The sequence below is a fragment of the Mus musculus genome, chromosome 10 (assembly GCF_000001635.26).
Source record: "Mus musculus strain C57BL/6J chromosome 10, GRCm38.p6 C57BL/6J".
Taxonomy (NCBI): Eukaryota; Metazoa; Chordata; class Mammalia; order Rodentia; family Muridae; genus Mus; species Mus musculus.
Genome location: NC_000076.6, coordinates 43,287,683 through 43,315,391, shown reverse-complemented (window position 1 = coordinate 43,315,391; position 27,709 = coordinate 43,287,683). Strand labels below are relative to the sequence as shown.

Here is a 27,709-nt window from a genome sequence, read left to right as displayed (position 1 = left end):
GTGCTCAGACATACATTCAGTCAACCACTCAAAAACTGCTGAGCAGACCTACAGACAGACAGTACAACAGGCCATGGTCCACAGTCTCTTAAACTTATAATAGTTCAACCAATGTATACATATCTTAAAATTTTATGATAGTCAAAACAAATGCATATGAATCACACTTCAAATTTTTGAGATTTGTAGGAGGCGAGGAGGCTCAATAGGCAAAGTGTTGGCTGGTAATCCTAAGTTTGCTCTTGGGAGCCTGCATGGTGGAAGCAGAGAACCAACTCACAACGCATCCTCTGACCTCCACACTAACCCAGAGATACACATAGGAAATAAATAAATGAAAAAACAAAAACATAAAACAAGCAAACCCAAAGCTTGTTTTCGGTTTGTTTGTTTGTTTGTTTGTCTTTAAGAAAAACCCTGAACTTTGATGCTACTGAGACGAGGACAAGCACGCACTCACGGCTTAAGAACAGTGCACAGTAATGGCCCGTGGCTGCAGGGAACCGAGTGTGAGCACTTCAGCTTGGCCTGTAGTGTGAGTGCTGCTCTGGTCCTCTCAAAGGAAGCACAGAGTTCTTCTTAGCAATAAGTTACTTCCCCTTCCAAATGTATTATAGACAGCCATTCACTACTGGAAAGGTATGCCTACCAATACAAAGTTCAATTTTCTTTAATTTTATGCTCATTAGTAGGCAAGTAACAGTGATTATCTCATGGCTAGCAGATGCCCAGATTGGCAGTTATAAATATATCTAATAAAATGGAAAATCAAGTCATTATTGTTACATACATGTGAGAGAGGGTATATCCCACTATCCCAGGTTAGTTAGCCTCAGGCCTGTAGCAATCCTTCTGCCTCCACCTCCATGTGCTGGAATTATAGTCCCGCTCCACCATGCCTGGCCTTCTGCTCTACAAAGAAGCCAAAGAAAAACAAAACAAGTCCCAGACTGCAGAGGCTGGGAGGTGATTGACACAGTCTACCCTGGTGGTTCGCTGGCAGTCTTCTCACCAAGGCTACTCAAGAGAGCACTACCTACTTCAAGTTTTGTTTTTAATGACTGTTGCTGTTGCTTGTTTTTGAGACAGGGTCTCACTATGTAACCCTGGCTAGCCCAGAACTCACTCACGCCTTGAGCCAAGAGACCCACCATCACATCCAGATGGCCAACTCCTTTAAACCTCAGAACAGATGAGAGAGCGAAGAACAGTGAAACAGTCCATCTCCCTCCTGGGTGGGGGATGGGGAATTGGGGGGGGGGGCAGAGAGTGAAGAACAGTGAGGCAATCCATCTCCCCTTCCTTGGGAGGGGGGCAGTTTGCCAAAAATCAGAAGCAAGAAACACAACCAATTATTACAGTCAATTTTATTTTATTTTATCTATTTATTTATTTACTTATTTTTTATTAGGTATTTTCCTCATTTACATTTCCAATGCTATCCCAAAAGTCCCCCATACCCTCCCCCCCACTTCCCTACCCACCCACTCCCACTTTTTGGCCCTGGCGTTCCCCTGTACTGGGGCATATAAAGTTTGCAAGTCCAATGGGCCTCTCTTTCCAGTGATGGCCGACTAGGCCATCTTTTGATACAAATTTTATTTTTTAATTTTAAACTCAATATGAGATGACTTTAAAGTTGTAATGTTTATCTTAATAGAGTTTGAAACAGGAAAAAAAAATTCCCATGTGGTTACAAAACTTTTTAATACCAAAAAGTTCTTTGAAAGGAACAATCAAAACAACAGTGCCTTGATGCTGACATAGACATCCTATTCTCACTGAGATAGGAATGTATTACTTCTAAAAATATATGGGTTACAGGTGCACCAAAATTCCTGTTTAAACATGATCCATACCTATTGATCTGTGCTATGGGGAAAAAAGCCAAGCCAAACCAAAACCTATGCAATTATTAACTGACCAAACCCTCAAAGATTCTAGCTTCTAAGCTAATCAGAAAACAGAAAAGCATGTTTTAAATATTTAATGTAACATTTTCCCCTTTCACCTTCACGACAGTGTAAGCTAAATGGAGAGTTTCAGCTTGAAAAGCTGGAAGGAAAAGGATACACACAGGCTTGCAGCCTTCAGTTCCTGCTTTCACTGCTTCCTCAAAGGGCACCAAGAAGCCAGCCTTATCTCCTTTTCTGCTAGGCTGTGAGCAGGCGTGACAGAGGGACAGAGGGAGTGGCCCCAACAGGACAAGGTGCTTTTTGGCTTTAGGAACAGTATGAGCCCATGAAGTCAGAAAATGCCACGCACAGCGTGACACACCTGCAGAATCCCAAGGCATCTCCCCACCCCCATAAAGTGTTCCCAGGAAAGATCAATTTCCAGCCAAAGTACTGCAGATAAGAGAAAACAGAGCTTACACCAAGTACCCCTGAACACAAGTTACTTATTAAGCATTTTGCGGTATGTAAAGTCAATCAATCAATCAATCAATCAATCAATCAATCATACTTGTAGCAGTAAGGGAAAGTGGGTAAAGAGGGCATGGCCAGCCTGGTGCTGAGTCTGAGTCTGGCCTTTGGAACCAAATGAGGAAGGAGATAACCGACCTGCAAGCTGTTCTCTGAACTCTACATGCTCACACACCTCAAATAAATAAACACACGCAAATGGCAAAAACCAAGGATTAAAGAAACTGCAGCCATAAGTACTAGTTCATTTCAATTCCCTGAGAACTTTGGTTTTTTTCAGCTTATTGATTTTGTTAAATTAAAACTGTTCTGGCCCACCTATAAAAAGAGTTAAAAAGTAACCCTCCCCTGCTGGAAGTTTTTAATTGAAAGACAAAATTACACACAGAAATGCATTTTAAGTGCAAAGTATCCTTCTCCTGTTGCCAGAAAACAGCTAACAAAGGGGAGTTAAGTAATTTCACAGCCATATTTTCTCACTCTCCTTCACTGGAACACTGTCATTTGCATGGCATAATAAGCTGTAAATTATAAACACTTTTACATGGCCTGCTGCAAAGGCAAGTCTGCCAGCTTTCTACTATATTGGCTAGTGTTCAAGTGATTAACTACAGCTTTGAAAAGAAGGGGTGGGAACTTGTGTGTCTCAGTTTGTTGGTTGTCTTATGCACAGCCTCTAAAAACTTATTGCATCACTATCTGTGATGCATGTGTAAGCAATTCCAGCCTCCGAGGAGATGCTGTGAGCACGGCAGGACACAATTATCCCTGGACAGGTGCGAATCGTGCAGGTACACATCATCCAAACAGTGCCTTGAAATGCTGCCTTCAATGAGTGTGAGTGGAATATCAAAAGATTGTAATACCAAAGTGCGGAGCAATGAGCATTGAAGAACTAATGTCAAATGACATGCATTTTGATGTCCAGCTACCAAAGCCATCTATTAGAATACATCAACTGTTTAGGGAAGAAGTCTATCTGGGGAAAAACCTAGTTTCTACAGCAAAGAAAATATTCAGGTATCAACATTTCACAAAAGACAAGAGCACATCAGAGCTCTTGTGGAAGGGGATATGGCCTGCAAACATATCCTTACCTTTAAGCTTATCTTTAAACTGTACAGCACTTCCCAGCATCTCCACCACCCACAGTCAACTCTATACTGAAAGCTTGTCCCAATAAACAAACAATAATCTACAGAATACTTGAATGCTTATGATAATGCTGAGGCTTCAGAGGTCACAGGGAAAGCTGGTGGCTTGGTCTCCACTCAGACACGATTTAGTACTGCCAAACTCAGAACATACAAAGTTGTGCTCAGGGCTAAGGACAGATGTCAAATCAGTAAGAGTGTACATTTAGGGTACCATAGTCCAATGTGTCTGTGGCACTGAACAGAGCATGGGTTCCATCAATTGCTTTACTATAATCTTAAGTAAGCTACTTCATTTTTCAAAGTCCGTTTTCCAAGGCCAGTGCTTTGTTTCCAGCCAGGGTTGTGAGAAGCAACAGTTACTGTGTATGAAGATCATGGAGTAATCCCAGGCTTATAGACATCTTTGTATGTGTGAGCTACAGCAGTGCTTATTATATTTCTGTTTATTATACAGAAGTGCTCAACAGACGTTGGTTGACTCAATTAATCAATAGCAAATCTAGTACCAGGATAAATGAGTCAACAAACAACTGTCTGAGCTGAGACTGGGCCTCACCTCCTCACCCGCTGTTCCTAGCTGGCCCCACCTCCATTGGCACTCTGGCACTCTCTACTCTGACACTCTGTGTGCGTTCGTTCTTGGCAGCTTCCTCAGGTCCATTGTTCTCCTGCTTGGTTTAACCACATGCAGTCAATCTCGTCGTCTCTGTCTACGGAATCACACTGCAGAGGCTCTGATACGCCTGTTTGCACACTTGCACCTTGACCATCCAGAACTGCTCAGTGTTTGAAACCTTTAAGTCTCTTGCCTTCTGCCATGGCCTCAGTATTTCTCGGCTTACCCAGTGCATGTCTGACTCCTGTCCCCAGTGTCTGACTCACTCTGACCTTCAGCCCTTGGCCATGCCTCCTTCATCTGAACCCTCACCAACATTTCATTTCCAGCCAAACACAGGCTGTCATGTGCATCAGCTAGGTTCCTTCATTTGTCCTTTCTTGGTGTACGAAGAAATGCTCTAGGTGACACTTCCACCTTCTTTGTGTTACTTTAGGGCTACTGGGAAATGCGGGTTGTGCTGTGGGGAAGGTGTTTTAATCCTGGCAGGAGTGAGGTGCAGGTGAAGAATTAAGTGTATTCTACTCTACTGATGTGCTCACGGATGGTGAGAATGGGGGAAATCACACTAACAGAACTGTGGGACTTAGATGACAGCAACTCCGAGGGTAAAGATGCATGGTTAGGGAGAACTAACTTGAGAAAGCACCTCTATTGTCTGGCCCACCTAGCGACAGTCTTGAGGAGGGAAAAGGAAAGCTAAGAGCATATGAGGAAGGGGTTTCCTGGATTCTAAGCTTTTTGTAAAGCTAGTTCATACCTAGTATCTGCAAGAACTGGTAAGGACTGTTTATCATTGTCTAAACAGAGGTACAGCCAATGGATATGGGTAGAGAAAGTAGCCCCAATAGTGACTGTGGACAGAATTCCAATAGGTCACATGAGTGTGCACTGAAGTGTCAGGAAGACTACCAGATGCAGGGCCTGTTTTCCTGGTAGTTTGAAACACAGACTTTCATATTCACATTTGTTCAGCAGAGTGGAGTGGACACAGCAGCAGGACTGACCTTCAGATCAACTGCATTTGGCTGGACATGTGCTATTGCTGGAGATGCTGCTGGTCTGAAACTCAATACTATCCCTACTTTATAGATGAGTGAGTTGTGCATGACTTGCTTAAGGTTAAATAACTAATCAGGTACAGATTGGAGACAAAACCTAAGATGTCTTTTTTTACATCATGCTACTTACTCCTGCAGTGCTCTGAATTTGGGTTTAAAGGATCCGAGAGAACATTAACTCATAAAGCTCACAAAAGCTTTGGAAATGGAGCCTGGCTACGCTGTTCAGGCTAAACTCGCCTCCTGCCTCAGCTTGCCAAGGGATTGATCACAAGCATATGCTCTATTACGCATCTCAAGTAATTTCAGGTTTTCTGCACAGCACATTTTATGTATAGCCCCAGACAGAGTTATCACCTCTGAGAGCTTTCCCCTTGATTCTGTTGTATACGTCTATACAGGATCTTAAGTAAATAAATGACTGCTATAGCTGGGTTTTAAGCACTACACACCAGGAATTCAATGGTATTTAAGATGTAGAACTGGACACTGGATATTACATTTGCCTTTTGCCTTTTATTTATTAGTCAACACATAACATCCCCTTAAAGAAAAAGATTTAAAGACTCTGCATCCAGAAAACCATTTATGCAGCTCAGTTTTGCTGTAATGTAGTTTAGGCAGGCTAATCAATACCATGTTATTTATATATGATCAACTAACTCTCTGGCTGAGTACATTAGCAGCTTAGCCCACCTACTTTTGCTGGTTAATTATACTTGTGTTATAAGAGGCTGCTCTTATATTGTGTTTTTCTAGACACTCTGGCAAAGCAATGGCATCTGATGTACAGAATGTTGAACATAAAGCGCCTTCCCTTCTCGCTCAACATGTAATTGCTGTATTTGTGCATGCTGTGTAAGTTGAAAATAACAATAAAAAGTTAATGAAGAAAATAAGTACTGCCTGTAATGAATTAGTAATACTGCTACATTTGTATGTACATTTTATTGTTGTAAGTAGAACACCGTCGATAAGGAATATGTAATCAAACTGCATATGCTTTCTTGAAATTGAAAAATAGCAGAGGTACCTTTTGAAATCACTTATAAAAACCCATAGTAAGCTAAATTATGCAGTGCAATCACTGAATCACTGTCAATAAGTACTCAGAGTTTGGGAGATGTTTTGGTTCTGTTAGTTTGTTTTGATTTTTCTGAGACAGGATCTTGCTAGGTAGTCTGAGCTAGCTTCAGATTTGAAGTGGTGATTCTCCTGCCTCAGCCTCTTGACTTCTAGGATCATAGGTACATGCTACTGTATCCAGCTTATGATTTCTTAAAGTGTGCATGGATAGGTTTCTTATGGTTGTTTTCCTACTTGGAAACTACAAAATATAATTTTCTTTTGATTTTTAAATAGCCTTTATGAAGAATAACGTGAATATATCACTTATAAACTAGCACAGTAGGAAAAACGCCCTGGATGGCCTCCTTATGCCTGGGCTTCCCTGGCCCCAGAGAGTTCCCACCACTCTGGACTTTCTCCTTCATTCTACTCTATACAGTGGCACACGGCCCCAAGCAAACAGTCAGTATGATAGTTTTCACTATTTACACACGGCCTCAAGGGAACAGCACTATAATAGCTTTCAATTACTACATGTTTCAGTGTTACTATGTTTACTTTTTATATCATATGTTTATATAGCTGAATCCAACATAAATAATATTATCAATATGTTCCTGCATAAGCTTCACTTCTCAAGATGCTTTTTAACTTAACCAACCCCCAAGGCACACACCGTTTGGTTGTGTTTGGTATTTTTAAGTACTAGTAGAATCCTAATGTATGGGAAGAAAGTGAAGCCTCATAGGCATAACCTATTGTTATTATAATTAGAAGTCACCAGCTGCTACTTAACAACTTGCTAAAAAGCAAATTATAAATTCTAATATTAACAGCTGAGACCAAGTCCAATTGCTTAAATTCAAAGGTTAATTAAAAAAAAAAAAAACCTCTGTCTTTTTCCAGTTCTTAAATATTCTCCACATATGAAGAGCTGTTCATGTAATCTTCAATGCAGCCTGACCCAGTTTCACATAGAGGAGAATAATGTTAAAACCAATAAGCTAACTTTAAGATGTTTTCTGGATTTGATTTACAAGTATATTAATTATACTTTAAACTTACTTATTACTTATTATTTTGTGTGTGTGTGTGTGCATGCTATGTGTGGGTATCCACACCACGGAACACATGTGGCGGTCAAAGGACAATTCTCCTCCTCTGTTTCCTTGCTTCTGGAGATTGAACTCAGGTCACCAGGCTTGCATGGGAAATGCCTGTACCCACCAAGCTATCTCACCAGCCTTAGAATCCTTCTTCTCTGTCTATGATAAATCCTCTCTCCCCCCACCCCACCCCTTATTTTTTTGAGAGAGACATGGTCTCAACTCTGCAGCCATTAGCCTGTCTAAAGCTCACTATATAGACCAGGCTGCCTTAAAGATTGATTGATAGATCGATCTATCTATCTATCTATCTATCTATCTATCTATTTATCTATCTATCATCTATCTATCTATCTATCTATCTATCTATCTATCTATCTATCTATCTATCTTTTGCATAGGAATACATTGTAGCTGTCTTCAAACACACCAGAAGAGGACATCAGATCCCATTATAGATGGTTGTAAGCCACCCAGTGGTTCGTTCTATCTATCTATCTATCTATCTATCTATCTATCTATCTATCTATCTATCTATTGCATAGGAATACATTGTAGCTGTCTTCAAACACACCAGAAGAGGACATCAGATCCCATTTTAGATGGTTGTAAGCCACCCAGTGGTTGCTAGGAAATGAACTCAGGATCTCTGGAAGTCCTTGCTGTTAAATGCCGAGCCATCTCTCCAGCCATTTGTTTTGTTTAAGACTTATTTTAAACTAGGTGTACTAGGTGTGTGTCTTTGTATGGGTATGTTCATGTAAGCACAGGTACTTGGCAATGCTAGAAATGGGCTTAGATCCCCCATAGCTGGAATTCTAGGTGGTTGAAAACTATATATCTGGGAACTGGGTGCTGGGAACTAAACTTGTGTCCTCTGCAAGACCAGTAAGCGTATGTGTTTGTAACAGTTGAGTTTCCTGGACAGCCCCTTATGTTGAGTTCTTGAAGCCCAACAGTTGCCTTATTGTATATACCACTAATTTAGTCATAATTACTTCAGTTAAAAGCGGAGTTGAATGAAGAATTAGCAGTAATGGTGTCATCTTACATTTGGATGGATGCTCACTTTAAAATGCTAAACTGGAGGTGACTGTGGTGGCAGAGGACTGCAGTCACAATAGTGGGGGCCGGACCTGTGAGGGTCACAAGTTCAGGGTCAGTGTGGGCCACACACAGAAACTTCTAGGCCACTTCCTGTTACATAATGAGATTTATCTCAAAAAAAAAAAAACAAAAAAAACAAAGAAAGCTAACCTAAGTATACTATTTAGCTTCATTATTATCTTTTTTTAATTAGAAAAAAATATACAATTTAGGTATTTTCATATGATATTTGATCCTGAAGGCCAAAAGCTAAAAATTCATTCCAGCCAGGTTTCTGAGTTGTCTGTTTGTGTGCTTTGTTCATGTTTGTGTTGTCCTGACATCTTACTACATAAGCCCTTCACTTATCTGTAGGTTAAAATACAGCCATTGTGTATGCATATTGCAAATACTTTTAAAATTTGATAATTGTTTTTTGGTTTATAGACCCTTTTTCCACTGAATTATTTATATAGTCAAATATTAATATTTTTAAATTGAAATTTGTAATTTAAGATTTTTGAGACATTTTTGAATGTCTTCCCTTTAAATACTAGTAGCAATAATTTAGCCTGATCAAGTAGCAACTGACTACTATGTAATAGATATTAATGGTAGGGTGCTATGGCTGTTATGAAATCCTTTCAACTACTCGTAGTTTAAAAGTTTGTTTATATTTATGTTTGCTTGTGTGTGTGCATTCTATGTGCACGTAGGTGTCTATGGAGGCCAGAAGAGGGTATTGGGTTCCCCCACCCCCTCAAGCAGTTCAGTCCAATAGTAAACAGCAAACACAATCAGTAGCAGCAGCTCAATCCAGCAGAAACTGCAAGGCTCCACTGAATTGGCATGAATCAGCAAGAATCAAGAAGTTCTTTGGTACATTTCTCTCTACAAAGTGAAGACCAGCGAAGACCAGAGAAAACGTTGCAAAGCGAACCAATGCAAGAGCATTGTTCACAGTCTGTTGGGTTTTGTTTATACCCTTTCCAAAGAACACAGGTCCTCTCAAGTGTCTGCTTCAGTATAACATCCTCTCACAGGACAGCTTCCAGAAAAACATCATATATCACATGACACAACTGTTTCCAAACAAACCAGAAATTTCTACTTCAACCTAGGGCTGGCAAAGCCATGGATCTTGAAGAACCCACAACCATCACTTTACTAAACCAGCATAATCCTTAACTATATTCTAAATATTTATCTTTAGACCCACAGTTATCTGTCTAGTCCTCACCCCCACTAGGAAACATCTTTTTGTAACAGCGACCACTACAGAAAACCACAACCAACTATAATACTGTGGAGGCCATGCCCAACTGATACATCTACAAAACAACTCATACCTAAGGCTCGGGGAACATTGCAGAAGAGTGAGTGAAAAGATTTTAAGAACTAACCAGAGGATCAGGGAGCTTGCTGTGAGATTATGCCTCCTACCAATGTTAGAAGCTACACCATAATGTCTCATCAACATGACTGCCTAAACATAAGCTGAACAAAAGGACAACAGACACACCAATGTGGATGAAGGAACTCACAGGCCTCAACCCTACACAAATAAATACAGGCAGCTAAGAAATGCTGAGAGCCAGAGAAGTAAGTCTTCCCAGGGAAGAGCACACCATCCGGTTAGACAATACCTAGTCATCAGCCCTAAAAGCATACATACAAGCAACACTATGCAGGTTATATTTAGGAATGTGTGTGTGTACGTGTCTGTCTGTCTGTGTGTGTGTGTATATATATATATATACATATATATATATATACACACACATACATACATATATATACACATACATACATACATATACATATATATACACACATACACACACACATATATATGTACATATATATATGCATATATATAACAACAATTAAAGAAAAAAGAGGCTATAAATTTGAAAGAAAGCAAGGAGGAGTGTATAAGAGGAAAGGGAATGGCAGAAATGATATTATTATAATCTCAACAAAAAATTAAAATTGATTCTTCTAAAAAATGATTTTTTAAATTATGTTTCTATAGGGTAAGAAGTGGGCGGGTTTGTGCGTGTGAGTGTAGGTGCTTGTGAAGGCAGAAGAGGCATCAACCCTTCGGAGCTGGGGCGAAGGAAGGTTAGCTGTGAGCTAGCTGACATGGATATGCGGCTGAACTTGGGTTCTCTGCAGAGCTCAGGAGCCAGCTCTTCAGCCTCCTGAGTTATAATTTATGATATTCTACTAATATTTTTTCTTTCTTTAAATGCTGTATTATATTTTGCTTTTTATAACAAAGTTTTTGTTGTTTTGTTTTGTTTTGTTTTGTTTGCCTAAAAGACAGAACATGTGATTTGAAAGTTTCTTCCAGCCGGGCAGTGGTGGCACATGCCTTTAATCCCAGCACTTGGGAGGCAGAGGCAGGTGGATTTCTGAGTTCGAGGCCAGCCTGGTCTACAGAGTGAGTTTCAGGACAGCCAGGGCTACACAGAGAAACCCTGTCTCGAAAAACAACAACAACAACAACAACAACAACAACAACAACAACAAAGAAAGTTTCTTCCAGTCTAGACAGAACCTTTATGTTATAATGAAGATATGGTCATCTAGACAAAGATTGAAATGGGTACAACATCCAAGGCACTAGGTGAGAAAAAGGTGTGCCAGGTAAGGGCAGTGCTTGTCCTTGTCAAGGGAGCAGTCTGATAAAGCACCAGGACAGGGCTTAGAAGTGATAAGTTGATACGTGTTAAAGACACGACACAGGGCTCACTGTATGGGCCATGTTGGCCTAGAAATTCATTATGTGCTCCGGGCTGTCCTCGAACTTGTGGTCCTGAGTGCTTCTCATGACTTTTCTAATCTAACCAGCAGAGCAGCAAGGAGGCAGAGAGCTTACTTGATATCACAGCTACTGTTGTCAACTTGACAGCTGAAAGCCCATGCCTGTGAGGAATGCCTTGAGTGCACTGACTAGTGCTGAGAAGATCATCTTAACCACGGCCATGACTTGAGCTGTGTAAGTGGAGAGAGCAAGCTGGGAACTAACATAAGGACAGTCACTGTTCTCTGTTCACTGGGGACACAATGTGACCAATCGTTACAAGCTCCTGTCACTGTGACTTCCTCGCCACGATGGTTAAAACTGGGAACTAGGAGCTAAAGCAAAACCCACAACAAACCCACCCCTCCTTAAGCTGCCTTTGCCAGAGCATCGACCCTATCTCAGCAACAGGAAAGGAGGTTAAGGCTCTCAGCTTGCCCAGGGTCACATAGCCAGTAGGCGACAGGACTCAGGTTCAGTTGTAAAACTCAAGCAATTTATAAGCACATACTTCTTTCCTCACTTGGCCCCATCAGGTGGGAATTCAGAAAGCTGCTTTTCTAAACCTGGTTTCTCATTAGGAAAAGTGTATTTCTGCCTCACAGAACTCCCAGTAGGATTCCAGGTTAGGCACTCTGAAATAGAATACAACATTTCCCAAACTTTTGCAGCATTCTACAGGATGTACTGCTGACAGCTCAAATGGCTCTGTAGTCAAACTAATTAGTAAAAAGTGTCTTTTTAGGAATTCATAGAGCATATCTTATGTCCATAGTGATTCCTGAAACAGGAAAACTTCTGAAGCGGGAAAAGCCCCTAAACTCTGCTTTTTACCTAGCAGGCTAGCACATGCTGATCTGACTAACCTTTTGCCTACCTACACGAGCGGCATCCCTAAAACACCTGCTGCTGTTAACAGGGTAAGCATCCACTTAAGTGCTGTGGATTTGGTTTATTGCTTATGTTAATCGAGTTCCCAAATTACAGGGAAATTTGTAAATCTACCTATGAGATGCAGCATCCCCCACCTTCCAAGTTGGCTTTAACTGCCAGTGGCCAATGGCTGGGCTGGGAGACAGAGACAGGACTAGTACTTCCAAGTCATGGAAGCAGAGCGATCAGGCCTGAGAGCTGGAGAAGTGAGAGCATGCAGTCATTCAAGAGCAGGGGAAGAGCGGCCTCAGCCCCTTCCCTGACTGGGTCTGGGACAGCAAACATGGATTATAGATTCTATAAAGTAAGTAATAATTCAGGAGTATTGGAGGGGAGGTGTTGGCAACATGGAAGTTTGAGAGTGGCCCAACCGATGAGCTGCTTCAGGCATATTAAAAATAAGGCGGCATGCGTGTGTATGTGTGCGTGTGCATGTGCGTGTGTGTCTGTGTGTATCCTTCTTTCGAGAATCCAGAGTATCATGGTGGGTGGTGAGGAAGGCAAGCACCGGTGGGGCGATTTGAGTAGTAATCATAACTAATACTATATTTAAGTGCCTTAAAGTGGACTTTCTATCATCATGCTGGCATAGATACTGACAGACAGGTTGGTGCTCTTCCAAGGAGTGATCCAGAAAGCACAGCATCTTAGAATGGGCCTCCAAGAGCATCTGCTTCATCATGCATCATAGTGCAGGATTTTGACGGTAGGAAGTAGCAACACTTTCTATTAGTTTCTATTGTTAATATGAATTATTTAACACTTGATGAAAATATTAATTTGGAAGCCTTTTTAATTTATCTCCAAACTACTGGGGTTACATTGTTAATATAAACAGCACTTTTTCTGTGACTATATTAGATAGATTTCAGACAGATAGCCCAACTAACTAACTGCAAGGGAAGCTAGGAAGCACAGCCTAGCTGGGTACTAGGGAAGAGAAGAATATGTTTGTTAAATGTGTTTCAGAAAGGAAAATGTATTCCATTTGTAGGAATTGTTTTGGGTTTTAACATGGAGTCTCCTTATATAGCTTGGGCTAGATCTGAACTCACTATGTAGCCCAGGTTGGTCTTAAACTTGTGGTCTTGTCTCCACTTTAGCTTTTGATGTTCCAGTTAGTGCATTAATATGTACAGCTTGTAACTTGTTTTTAACTACTAGTTACAAGAGAATAATTTGAATTGGCTCTTTCAAAATCATTGAGAAAGTGGAACCACTGGGAACTGTTTCACCCAGGCTTCCTGCGTTGGCACACTGTACTAGCGTGGGAGAAGCTGCGGGGTTGGGTGGGGATCATGAGTTCAGGAACAGCCTATGTTAGACTGCCAGTTTCAGGCTACCCTGGACTCCACAGCAAGGTCACACTGCCTGTATAATAATACTAACAGCAATGGCAACCATTTGGATTTCTTGAAATTTAATAATACTACATTTAAGTGTAATATGTATTTTATTTGCTAAAAATTCCTTTTATACACAAAACAAAAATATTCTATTATTAGTAAAATGGGAAGCTACAAAAGTTTTTCATTATAGTTAAAGATATTTGCAAATTTAGCTAAAAAAAAAAAAAACTGTACTAGAAGCTGAGCCCAAGGACTGGAGCATGCTAGGCAAGTGCTTGACCACTGAGATTGGTCTCCAGCCCGTTGCTATATGCGCTATTGACCTTACAATTAATTTTTTTAAGGTTAAGATTAATAAAATAAACTCTAAACTTAATATTGTTGGCACAAGGCTTGGATAGATGCTTATTGCACATTTTTATAAATGTGGGTCTCATGTCTTTCTCCCAAGTACACTTATTCCATTGTAGCCCAAATTCTGTCTTTCTTAGCTATTATGTGATAAGTTTGCAGCACCAGTTATATCCTGAGGCCAAACAAAACTGATCACCTAACTCACTCTGGGTCCCTTAGGTGATTCACTCAAGTCCCATTAGCTGACATCAAAGTCAAGCTAAAGAGGGAAAAAAAAACACCAACAATATAAACCCCAGTAGTTGGAGGTAAATTAAAAAGCTCCCAAATCAGTACTTTCCTCAAATGTTAAATAATTCACTGTGGCATTATAGATACAAGCCTCCAGCAAAAGTTACACTTGAATAATTAAGGAAGCAGGAGACAAACAAATTGACTTCTGTGGTACAGAAACAAATTGGTGGCCTACCAAACTCCTATGCCAAATTACATTTTACATTAGCAAGTGTGTAAAACACCCATGCAACTGATAAATTGCTACATCAAGTCTGATTACAGAAAATGGCCTAGAATTATGTCAGGGTTACTCCTAAACATAACTGAGATTCTATGCACTCAAGTTAAAAACTCATGTAGATTATTTTAAAAGATTTTTGAGATTTGGGGGTGGGAGTTGTTCTTTGGTTTTAGGTTTTTGTGAGACGGGGTCTTGTTCTGTAGCTCCTCAGATGTGGTTCTTCTGCGTTGGTATTCCAAGCACTGGGACTGCAGGCATGTGTCCCTATGTACAGTGTTCTCCGGAAAGCTTTTATGTGCCCGATGTGAGCTAATCTTCCAGATACAAGTTCTGTCTGGTCTGCTGAGACTCCGTGTTATAAGGATGAACAATAGAGTTGTTTCAGAGAGGGTGATAAGAAAGGAGAAACCTGAGCAAACATCATGGGGTACCATATAAATACAGATATCACCCCCACACCCAGTTACAGAACTATCTATCTACAATAAAAACAGGATTTCAATCTAACTTTGTCAACTCCTATCCAGTAGATTTTTGATAAATCTTGACTTCTAGAATGCCTGTATCTTCTGTGACAGGAGACCGATTCACTTCTGAACACCTGTCATGTATGGAACTGCACTTTTAAAAGACTAGGAAATAATCAAGTACAGCTGTCATTTACATCACACACATGTGCACAGCTGTCATTTATCTCACACACATGTGCACAGCCAGCATTTACCTCTCACACATGTGCACAGCTGGCATTTACCTCACACACATGTGCACAGCCGGCGTTTACCTCATACACATGTGCACAGCCGGCATTTACCTCACACACATGTGCACAGCCGGCGTTTACCTCATACACATGTGCACAGCTGGTGTTTACCTCATATACATGTACATAGCTGGTGTTTACCTCATACACATGTGGCACAGCTGGCATTTACCTTATACACGTGTACACAGCTGGTGTTTACCTCATACACATGCGCACAGTTATCTGGATGTACAAGCTGACAGATGACAAGCAGGGCAGGCTCAAAGTCAGGAAGCAGGAAATCAGTGGGACTCCTGACAGGACTGAGATGTGTGAGCCATTCACTTTCCACTGTCACCGGGTTGCTAATAGTCATTCTAAATCTTTGTGTATTTATTTTCTCATAGTCTGAGCTAAATTTGCTCGAGTTTTCTACAAAATATATAAGGTAAAAGTTTTGAGCTCTAACAGAGGCAGTATGGAGGAGCTAGATAGACATCTTTTCATTTGCAAGTTTCTTAAGACATTCTTACAAGAGGATGGGGGGCGGGCATAACAATTTAGCATCTACCCTAATGTACAAGAGAAACAAACTATTGAAAGAGAAAAGGCAGGTGAACATGAGAAAAGTGACCTTGGCCTGACCTTTCTGCACTTGCTGTATGTAAGGTGTGAGAATGTCTCTGCATTTGGGAATTTGTTCTCTCAAGAGTAAAGTGAGCATGACAGCTCTTCTAGTGGCATTAGAAAGAGCCAACGGGTAACTCACAAAGGACTAGTGACCTCACAACACAAAACAAATACAAATCAATTCAAACACTGAAATAGATCCCTGTATATCCCTTCTACTGAAGATTCCGAGATGAGAAGTTAAAAAAAAAAAAAAGAGAGAGAGAAAGAGAGAGAGCTACCAAATGATGCTGGCTGTTTGCACAAACCACCATGCACATGATCAGAGAACAGCTTTTTGGGAGTTGCCTGTGTCCTTCTACCTCAAAGGTCCTTGAGTAGAAAGCTCAAGCCATCAGGTTTATCAACAGGAAATTTTACTGCTGAGCCACCTCAGGGGCTCCAAACTCTAATTTTAAAAGCAATATAAATATAAACAATGGGCTTTAATTTATATAAAATAAATTATATATATAATTTTTTTTATTTGACTTAGAATCAGAAAATGACAAGGGGACAAATAGTGATTCTGCAATCCGGAGAGCAATGCTGGAAGACTCACCATGAGTATACCCCACTGACCATGTCGTAGTTCTGACACGCAGCGTTCCGAGTGCTGGGCCCCGCAGCCTTTGATATGAGGAGCACGACCAGGCCCCGCAGTTGTAGGTTATGCCGGCTGTCGTGCACGAGGGCCCTGTTAACAAACACACAGAGAAGAGGTGACACACTTTCCCAAGGCTGGACAGATCAAGCTGTAGATGGCTATAAAAACGGTCAAATTTCTAAGACCTGACAATGGGACTGTTGGTTTTCAACAAATAGAATTAAGGAGGAAAGGCTAACGCACACACAGCACATTCAGAAGACAGCTAGAGAACGTGACAGGGTTTTTTAAAGTAACAATCTCAGTGTGGGCCCGGCACCATGGCTCCCTTCTCTTTCTGGGTCCTGCCCTTGGCTAATTAATGAACCCTTGCACCTTTTCCTTTTCTTACGGTGCCAGGTTGGAATCCACAGCCTTCTGTGTGCAGCATGCTGCACTCCACTCCAGGCTGCACTCCTTCCTTCACAAGCATACTCTGCTCTGCTATCAAAGGGACGCTGCAGCTTAGACCTGCTTTGTAATAAGCTGGCTTTGCTAGACAGACTGCAGCAGTGGGTTCAGGGCAGGCGGGCCTATGCTTGACAAACTCTTCTGTCATTCAGCAATGACAGGTGTGATTCAGAGGCTGTGTCCTGGATGGGGGACGGACTGACGTGTGGGGTGCCACGGTGGCACATGGCAGGAAACTTCATAACTGCATTCTTTTTGTTGTTGTTGTTTTGGTCTCTCTCTCTCTCTCTCTCTCTCTCTCTCTCTCCATTTTCTGTCTCCTGCTTTTGATTCCCACATCTAACAAGTTTTCCCGACTTTTCTAATGAACAGGATCTCCCATAGTTTTTCTACTTCACCAAGTAGTAGATCTCTAATGGAATTCCCACTCCAATGGCATCTTATTGAAACATTTGCCTCTTTCAGAACGTGGTACAGAAAGATGAGGGAAAGAATATGAAAAGGCTCGTGGGCAAAACAAGAGAATGCTCCAAGAAGCACAGCTTCTGACCCTTAGTCATATAAGACTAGGGTTAACAACCTAGAGGGCAGATGACAGTTTGAGTAAATGAAATGTTCCCCAAACAGTCTCTTTAACTCCATTAACACCATTAAAAACAGCACTGGGATAAACGGATATGATAACTCCCCAAAGCTTAATATTCACTCACAACCAAAAGAGAAGATCAAGCCTGTCTTCTGGGCATGAAATCCCCAGGATCTCAATGGACACTGCAAATCTTACCTGTTATAATCCAGGTCACTCTTACAGAATTTCAACCTCAGTCTTCCATTAAGGAGGGATACTGGCCAGCAGAACCATATCCAGATGCTGGCAAACTAACAGTGGGGTTGCACAGCTCCTGGATTTTGAAGCATTTCTACTTCAGATTAGGGATCTGCAACCAGTTTAAAGTCCATGCAAATACTCTCACATCTGAAACCCCTGAAGTTGGAATGGTTTCCAGTCCCAAGTACTTAGATAGATGATACTCAACCTGTGTGCCACAGGTGTGGCCATTGGGTAGGAAAACAGTGATGCTCATGCTCTCTCTCAATGGTATTCAGTCAAACCCTCAGGGAACAGCAGTTCCTGTCTAACACTACTGAAATGTGGTCTGTCTTTGTACAGACAACACCTTGGATTAAAAGCACTCCTCAGATGTGGTACCAACTGCTTTAGTGAACGAATGAGGCTGTGCGAACCAGAAGTACTAAGTAGGTGGCAACAGCACTTCCATGAGAGCTGGGGAGTCTGGGGAGGGGCTGAGCTGGAGAACATGTTGGGGCAGGGGTTCTGGGGAAGTGAGGCTGTGGAGGTGAACAGAGAGCATGGTGTCAGGAGCAGGCTGTGAGGGGTGGGGGAGCTGAGAGGCACAGATGAGGGAATGGGGAGGAGAAGCCGGGCAGCCTTTAGATTGACAGTAAGAGATGGAGCCTCAGCACACCAAATGGCTTTACATGACTAGAAGACTAGAGCAGCCTCTACTGATGCTTAAAAACATCTACTGATGTTGCTGGAAAAGACTAAAGGGTGACACAGCCTCTGCGATATTCCACAGGCGTGTAGGAGTTTTCCTTATTTTGTGATTGTCAATAATTTCATTTTACTATATTATTTGATCTCCCACAAGTATAACAAATATAAAAGCAAAAAGCCCTTCACTGTTATTGGTGTTGTAAATGAAAGCAACACTTAGCACTGTGTAACCCGCATCATTAAACCGCTGCAAGGCTGTTTATGTTTGATTGGTATAAACAAGTCTCACCGCTCACATATCCATTTGCCTAGTGAACTCTGAAGGCTTCCGTGCATGAGGAAGGCACTATGCTAGCCAGGTACAGGTGCTATGGCAAGCAAAACCAGGCAAGAGCTTAGGATCTAGCACAAGAAATGGAAATAACCACTAATACAATGTAAAACCACAGCTATAATAAACGCTTCCACAGGCTTGCTTGAGGAAGTAGTGCCTGAGCTGACGTCCAAAGAAGAACAGATGGAAAAGGAACCTGAGAGGGACGGGGGAAGAAAAGTGGGCTCCTAGTCCAGGTATGACCTAGGGGACACAGGGACTCAACCTCCAGGCTAAACAATCTATAGCAATAGGTTTGTTCTTTATCCAAGGAACACTGGGAAGTTACTACAGTATTTTTATTAAAGCAAATGAAAAGAAACAAAACAAAAACTGTCTTGTGGAAAGATGACAAGGTGGTGGCAGACCCAGGATGTAACCACATGGTATAAGACATCTGGAGAGGTGGCCTTTGTGATACTCACCGAGAATTATGGGACTAGCTTAATGCACATCCAGAGATGAGTCAAACCTAAAATAACAATTTTAATTCAACTCAAATAGAATTTGTACTTTTGACAGTCCTAGAAAAATCACTTAGTATGAATGTATAACTAATTTTAAATACTATTAATTCTAAAAAGTCTGTAAGTTATATTTGGGGGTTGTCTTAGTCAGAGTTTCTATTCCTGCACAAACATCATGACCAAGAAGCAAGTTGGGGAGGAAAGGGTTTATTCAGCTTACACTTCCATACTGCTGTTCATCACCAAGGAAGTCAGGGCTGGAACTCAAGCAGGTCACGGAGCAGGAGCTGATGCAGAGGCCATGGAGGGATGTTCCTTACTGGCTTGCTTGCTCTGGCTTGTTCAGCCTGCTCTCTTATAGAACCAAGACTACCAGCCCAGAGATGGTCCCACCCACAAGGGGCCTTTCCCCCTTGATCACTAATTGAGAAAATGCCTTACAGTTGGCTCTCATGGAGGCATTTCCTCAACTGAAGCTCCTTTCTCTGTGATAACTCCAGCCTGTGTCAAGTTGACACAAAACTAGCCAGAACAGGGGTAAAAACCAAATCACATCAAACCAACCAACCAAACAAACAAACCATACCAAACAAACAAAAACCAAAAAACCCAACCTATTTTGAATTTTAGGCTGGCCTGAAATTCATTGTCTAGCCCAAGCTGGCTTTGACCTTGAGGCAATTCTCTTGCCTCTGCCTTTCAAGTGTTGGGATTACAGTTGTGAGCTACCATGCCCAGCACTGTTGAAAGCGTTGCCTCTCCCAAAATTCTAGTGTAGCTCTAAGATGACTAAGTTATTCTAGGGGAACTGAGTTCTTGGAAGGTAGGCTGAGACAAGGCTTTGGGCCAGGCAGCCTCCCATGTTAGAGCTCCGGCTCAGGCAGTCGCACACTCAGAGGCCGGCTCAGGTCAGCCGTGCCATCACATCTGCAATGGTTAACACACTTCTCTTCCTTAATTCAATTTTCTACCTCAACATCTCAAATCACCACTATGACACCTTGTTAGACCACATCCTCTTAAATTGCTTTAATACAAATGTGTCAAGATGGAGGGACACACAAAGAACAGGAACTGTAAGAAAGCAGTTATTACAGAAAGCTCCTAATACATTTGAATATAACAGCGCCCAGAGAAGAGCTTCCTGCTGGAGGTGGTCCTCAGTCCTGGAGTAGAGAATGGAAAGAGAGCAGGCTGAGGCTCCGTCACTGCAGTGAGGAAAAGGAGTATCTCACAGAAAGGAGCACAAGAAGCAGTGACAGGAAGGGCAGAGTGGGAACAGGTTCAGGACTGGGACTATCCATTTAGGCATGAGACTCAGAAATGAGCCCGGTTAGCAGAGAGCCAAAGGATGATGTGCCTTGGGACTCAGGTGTAGTCTGGACTTCTAAAAGCAATCTGGAGGCTTGGACAGCTTGTCAGGAAGATAGTGATGCAATTAGTGCTAAAAACTAAAACTGTTCCCTGGGCCTAATACCATGGTGACAACATGCTGGGTGCAGAGGAAATGAGAGGGAAGACCAGTGAGGGACACCTCATCCAGCAGCCTGGGGAGAGATAATGAGGGCTGCAATTAGGGCAGTGCAGTGAAGGGGTGAAGAAGAGCTGGAAGACACAGCGCAGCAGCGGAGGTGGCCGTGGGCAGCTGGCTCACTGACTGGAATTGGGGAACAGAGGAAAGGCCGTGGCTGAAGAGTCAAACCTCTCTGTTAAGCATAATGATACACCTAGGAGAAGTTGGAAATAAATCTAATAGGGAATTGATGAGTTCATTTTGACATGTTAATTTTGAATCTGCAGAGGCTTTCCAGATGGAGATGCCCAGTGGGGAGCTGGAAATGCTCTGGGTACAAATTTAATGGGTTCTTCATGGAAGTGATGGCTGAGACAAGGGAAGCTGACTGATGAAGGTGTTCTGAGGTGGGGGTGGGGAGGAGAGAAAGCAAGAGAAGGAAAACAATGACAGAAAAAGCTAAGAAAAGGAAAAAATAGGTATGGTGGTACATACCAGAAGTTCTAGTTTCGATTTTGTTTTTTGAGACAGGGTCTGTCTACATAACCCTGGCTGTCCCGGAACACACTATATAGACCAGGCTGGACTCCAACTCTTCCACTTGCCTCTTCCTCCAGAACTCCATACTACAAATTCTAACATGCAGGAGGTTGAAGGTTTATTGCAAGCCTAAGGCCTGTCTGGGCTACACAGCAGGACTTTGTCTCAAAAAACTAAATAAATACATGCACGCATGCATACGTGCTTAGAAATGAAATCTTGGGAACTCCTAGGTTTAGGGGACTTAGGAAGAATTAGTAACCAATATAAAGGAATGCATGCTACCCACAAATATAAGTCTCCAAGACATAGATAAAGAAATATAAACACACTAATGGTGAGAGCAGAGGACTGCAGCCGGGCACTATACACAAACTGAGGCCGGTGGCAGCCTGTCAGAACATACCGCACTATTGTTTTCTGTCAACCTGACACAAGCTACAGTCATTTGGGAGGAAGAAACCTCAACAACAACAACATAAAAAGGACCCTACCAGACTGCCAATGGGCAAGCTTGTGGTCCGCTTCTTGATTGATGATGAGAGGGCCCAGCACATGTGGGCAGTGCTGCCCCTGGACTACTGATCCCGGGTGCTGTAAGATGCAGGCTAAGTAAGCCATTGGGCACTTCGTCAAATCCTGCCTGCACGTTCCTGCTTTGACTTCTCTGGATGATGGACTACAAGGTGTAAAACAAAATAAACCCTTTCTTCCTCAGGTTGCTTTTGGTCACAGTGTCTTATCACACCAATAGAAAGCCTAAGGCACATACACAGTCCTCTTAAATACTATCTATTCATGTGTGGAGGTGGCTGGCGGTGCTTATGTTTGTGCAAGTGTGTGCCTGCAAATATAAACGTGTGAGTGTGGAGGGCAGAGAACAACATGCTTGAATCAGTTTTCTCTTCTTCCACTATGACACATGGAGAGCACAGGGCTTAAGCTTGGGTCTCCAGATTTTTCCCGAAAGTGCCTTTACCCCTCTAAGCCATCTCACCAGTCCGGTGGCTGCTTCTTTTAGGCCTTTTGGGGGTACTTACTATGTACTTGTAAGTTCTTTACCACACAGAATAATAAAATTGCCTGCAAGCGTGACACAGACGACAGGCATGACATACTGTGAAGTCAAGTACCAGCTATTTTCTCACAAAAACCATGCTAGAAGTTCCTAGTGACATCCTTTTATAAATGAGGAAAATTAGCGAGGAGACTTGGAAAAGTTTAATAATTACTAGCCACATTAGCATTAGTCAATTAGAAATGGAAGTGCCAAATTTAAAAGTATTTGGGCTTGCAAGCCTAATCCTTCATGCCTTGAGGTAACTCTGCTGACTGTCCCTGTCACAAGCCTGCATGAAGTCTAGATGACTCAGCAAGCACTTACACATGCTCGCGTTTCCCCTAGGGGTCTAGCACAGGTATTGCTGTGACTGGTGACTGGTCCAAAACACAGGCAAGCCCCTGTGACAGTGGTTCCCAACCTGTGAGCCTCCACCTCCTGAGGGGAATCAACGATCCTTTCACAAGGACTGCATATCAGACATCCTGCATGTTAGATACTTACATTACAATTCATCACAGTGGCAAAATGAGTTATGAAGTAGCAATGAAAATGATTTTATGACTGGGGGCCTCCACAGCATGAGGAACTGTATCAAAGGATCAGAGAATCAGGGAGGCTGAGAACCACTGCTCTGTGGTCATGACTGGTGCTAAGAGGCAAAGCTGTGATTAGTCCACACACTTGTCCAGCTATAGAAGAAGATTCCTCAGGTACAGTGAGGCAGCTGGGTGATACTCCCCTATGCTGTCTGCAACTCGACTTTGCCACTATCAGCCCCTCCAATGGCTTCTCCTTACCTACCTTCAGTAGGCAAACTGGGCTAGCAACAGAGAAGTATGAGAAACAGAAGACAGGGCAGTGACTACTGCAGAGCAGTCCTGTAGGCAGTGGCCAAACTGTAGAAGGGGCCAGGCAGCTAATGCTGGATGGCTAAAGCAACAGCTGAATGGCTCAGTGGCCAGGGCAGAAGAAGGGCAGTGAGCTCAGGAGACTACAGATGCTCAGGAGACTAAAGAAGGATCCAAGGCTGTGGGGGGCCAAAGGAGATAGCCTGCAGCTTCCAGTCACCAGGAAGCTGTCAAGTCTTAGGAGCCTAGGGTCTCAGACCTCAGTTGAGAGTTGTAATTCTGGCCACTGTCAAAGGTCAAGGAATCTTGCTATCTAGGCCTTCCTGGGAGCTGTGATGCCATTTGCAGAGAAGGGCTGGGAAACCCTGACTGGCCAGGCATACAAGAGAGCTCATACTCATGGGCTAAAGGTCCCTGCGGTGGGTTGAATAGGAATGGCCTCCATAGACTCCTGTTTGAATGCTTGGTCACCAGGGAGTGCCACTATTAAGAGGTGTGTCACTGTGGGGCCAGGCTTTGAGGTGACACCTAGTGTGGCACTCTCCTTCTGCTACCTTCTGATCAAAACATAGAACTCTGAGCTGATAATGAACTAAACCTCTGAACTGTAAGCCAGCTCCAACTAAATGCTGTCCTTTAAAAGAATTGCTATAGCCACGGTATCTCTTCACAGCAAAAGAAACCCTAACTAAGACAGTCCCCTTATCTGAGGCTTATGTGAGTGTCTGAGGACTGGGGTTACACTTGCTGCTGCTTCAGCCTGCCCACTGTTGAACACTCTATGCAGCTGAACACTGGGGGGAAACTATAGCTGATGGAGACCAGCACTTAAAAGAACTCCCTGCTGACCCATGAGTCTATGTAAAAGAACCCTGAACAGCTATATTGCCAGTTGACTGGAAATACAGCCATTCCACTCTGAAGTCCTGAATCCCTCTTCCTAAATTATGACTCCTTTAAAAGTGATAAAGTTACACACAGTAAAAGCCCCAACACACTCTAACGAACATGCTGTGCTCTGTTATTTGAATACCATGTAAAGGAAGTTAGTTACTACTGATAAAAACGGGCCACAAGAGACCTATTCCTTATGTGCAGTCTCTGTGCCTTCCTTTTCCATTTGAAAGAACTGGCTGGCATCACTGTTGCATAGTACCTTGCCCACACTTTGGATAGAAAGTGGAAGTGCTATCTGATGGAGGGCAGTGGTGGGTATTGGGGCACAGTAAAACCTTTTTCTTCTTAAGAAGACTTCTTCTTATGCTTTTAAATCATGTGCACATGTCTGTGTGCTGTGTTGATAAGCAGGTGTTTGCACTAGACAGAGGCACTGGGAGTTCCTGGAATACTGGGAACCTAACTCAAGATGTCTACAAGAGCAATACTCACTCTTAACCACAGAGCCCCATGGGAAGATCTTTTCACACAGTGAAAGGAGAGAATTGACTCCTGAAACCTTTCCAGCAGAGACAAACAGATCCCTGGGGCTTCCTGGCCAGACAACCTGGCCTTCATGGCAAGTGCCAGGCCAGGCCAGTGAAAAATCCTGTCACTCACAAAAGGTGGATGGCACCCACGATGGTTCTCGTGCCTCCATATGAGAACACACACACACACACACACACACACACACACACACACACACACACAAACAACTTACCACTTAGAACCATTATCATTTAATAGATTCAAAACCCTCTCTCTGTAAACCTAGGTGGCAGAGAATCACCCTGAGGGGGGGACTCCCTCTAATGCTAAAATCTAGAAAGAGAATATGTTTTACTATTCAAGAGACTCAGAAACATAATATAAAAGGTGGATGCCCAATTCTAACAAACATGGGGTTGGGGTGATTAGTAAGACTCCTAACAACGCTTGTAACTATGTCCCCAGCTAAAATAGAAATTACAGACACTCCTGAGGCACCACGGGTAACTGGAGCCCTGGGGATATGCTCATCTTTTTCTACCTTGGGGAACTTTGTTGGTTTGTTTGCTGATTGAAACTCTCTAAATTAAATTTGTGACTAACTAATGAACTACAACTATGGCTTTCAAATCATACAATGTAATGTGTTAGAGTAAAGAAATGGAAAAGTAAATTTGTTTAAATAAGAATAAGCCAGCTGTGGTAGCACACTCCTATAATCAGCACTTGGGAGGTAGATGTGGGAGAACTGTTTGTTTTTCAAAGACTGTGGACCTTCAGGAGCCTTTATATTTGTTTATTTAATTTGGGGTGTGTGTGTGTGTGTGTGTGTGTGTGTGTGTGTGTGTGTTTAAGAGGACAGGGGCAATTTTTGGGGAATCCGTTTCCTTCCACTACCATGTGAGTCCTGGAGATCAAATTCAGATTGTCAGATTTGGCTGCAAGCACCTTTACCCACTGTCTTAGTCAGGGTTTCTATTCCTGCACAAACATCATGACCAAGAAGCAAGTTGGGGAGGAAAGGGTTTATTCGGCTTACACTTCCATGCTGCTGTTCATCACCAAGGAAGTCAGGACTGGAACTCAAGCAGGTCAGGGAGCAGGAGCTGATGCAGAGGCCATGGAGGGATGTTCTTTACTGGCTTGCCTCACCTGGCTTGCTCAGCCTGCTTTCTTATAGAACCAAGACTACCAGCCCAGAGATGGTCCCACCCACAAGGGGCCTTTCCCCCTTGATCACTAATTGAGAAATTGCCTTACAGTTGGATCTCATGGAGGCATTTCCTCAACTGAAGCTCCTTTCTCTGTGATAACTCCAGCTGTGTCAAGTTGACACAAAACTAGCCAGTACACCCACTAAACCCTGGTTGTTTGTTTTTGGAGACAGATTCTCACCATGTAGCCCAGGATAGCCTTGGCCTTCCTGCCTCAGAGACTGCAGGCATATGTGAACACTGTCTCATTCATTTCATAATTGGCAATGCACAGAAAGAAGCCCTGGGAGCCAAGCTGGAAGCAGGACGGTGAAGGCTTAGCCTCGTAGATCTGTGATCGGGATTTTTGGGTTCTGCATTATTCTGTACTTTTGAAGTATATTTTTAAAGAATAGAAAGAAAGGTTATGCTACTAAGCAGAAACAAGTATTAATTGGCAGATGAATATTTTATTTTCCTACTTGTCTTTAAACTCTATATTTTAAAGACAAGAGAATTTTTTTAAAGGCAGTAAGTTTTCCCATTGGAAGAAACAGAATAAAATAACCCATGTGTGATGATCCTCAGAAACCTGTTTTTTTTCTATTGAATAATTGATTGGCTTTTGTTGTTTTCCAAGACAGGGTTTCTCTGTAGCTCTGGCTATCCTGGAACTCACTCTATAGACCTGTGGCCAAGCTCACAGAGACTCCCTTGCTGCTGCATGCAGAGTGCTGGGACTAAAGGTGTGCTCCACCTCTGCCTGGCTGATCAGACACAGAGATAAAGTTAAATGGTATCAAAGAAATGACAGACAGACAGACAGACACATATACAGAGACAGAGACATACATACATACCAACAGAGAGACACAGACACAGAGAGAGACACATACCACACACACACACACACACACAAACATACACAGAACACATACATTTAGCAATTGGATGAGAATATTACTCATTTGTAAAAGAAAAGCCTAGCACTCTGACAATAGTCTGAAAGTCCTGTGATTTAAGAGTCACTAAAAATAGCCTGCATGTCATGGACTGTTGTGTGCAGTTAGAGAGCTAGAGGTTAATTTCCATTGACAAAATGACCTAAACTCTATGGTCATTGCCACTTCTATCCCAAGACTAAATTGTCCTAGATTTGAAACAATTTTCGGGCCTGAGGTGACCAGTCTTCAGAATCTGAGAGTTATAGCAGCCACTGACATGGCTTGAGGGCCACATGCACATCCCACATGAATTAAATCCCTAAGGGACACCAGTGACAAGAAGTTCCTGCCTCACTAACACTCTCCTGAAGCTGCAATTAGGTGTGATGGGCATGTGGCAAAAGACAGACTCCTAGGGGAAAAGGAGAGAGAGAGAGAAGGAGAGAGAAAAGAGAGCATAGAATAGGAGAGGAAATCCAGCCAGGGGCTTAGCAGAAATGAGTACTGACCACCAGCGGTTTACTGAAACAAGTATAAGCCCAAGTCAGAGCTGATCACCTTTGCAGGGAGATATGACCCACCCCCATAACATTATAGACACACAACCAGAAAACAATCGCAGCAAAGATATAGCTGAATATTTAAAAATACTAACTAAGGGGATGAAATGAAGTAATTAAAATAATCTTTGGCTACATTGAAAACTCTCAGTGAGCTCACAGACTGTCACACCGTCACCCTCTATGCTCATAACTGCAATCCCGCCACCTTAGTGCTGAAGCAAGGGGTCAAGCAGACCTGTGGGTGGGATGGAACACTAGCATCACTGCACTGCCAGACATGGGGACTCAGCACCACTCGGGCAGTG

At 42.5% G+C, this 27,709-nt stretch overlaps 1 protein-coding gene across 6 annotated transcripts in view; it reads right to left on the bottom strand.

The window, feature by feature from the left end:
* The window catches only part of Pdss2 (prenyl (solanesyl) diphosphate synthase, subunit 2), a 246,635-nt gene that overhangs the window by 149,491 nt on the left and 69,435 nt on the right, over window positions 1-27,709 (bottom strand). For all 6 annotated transcript variants that reach the window (XR_871439.3, XM_006512852.4, XM_006512854.4 and 3 more), the window contains exon 2: window positions 16,459-16,593. Coding sequence is in view for 5 of the 6 variants with exons in the window: in XM_006512852.4 (XP_006512915.1) it covers window positions 16,459-16,593 (135 nt within the window). In the remaining variant the exon portion in view is untranslated. The remainder of the gene's footprint in view (window positions 1-16,458; window positions 16,594-27,709) is intronic.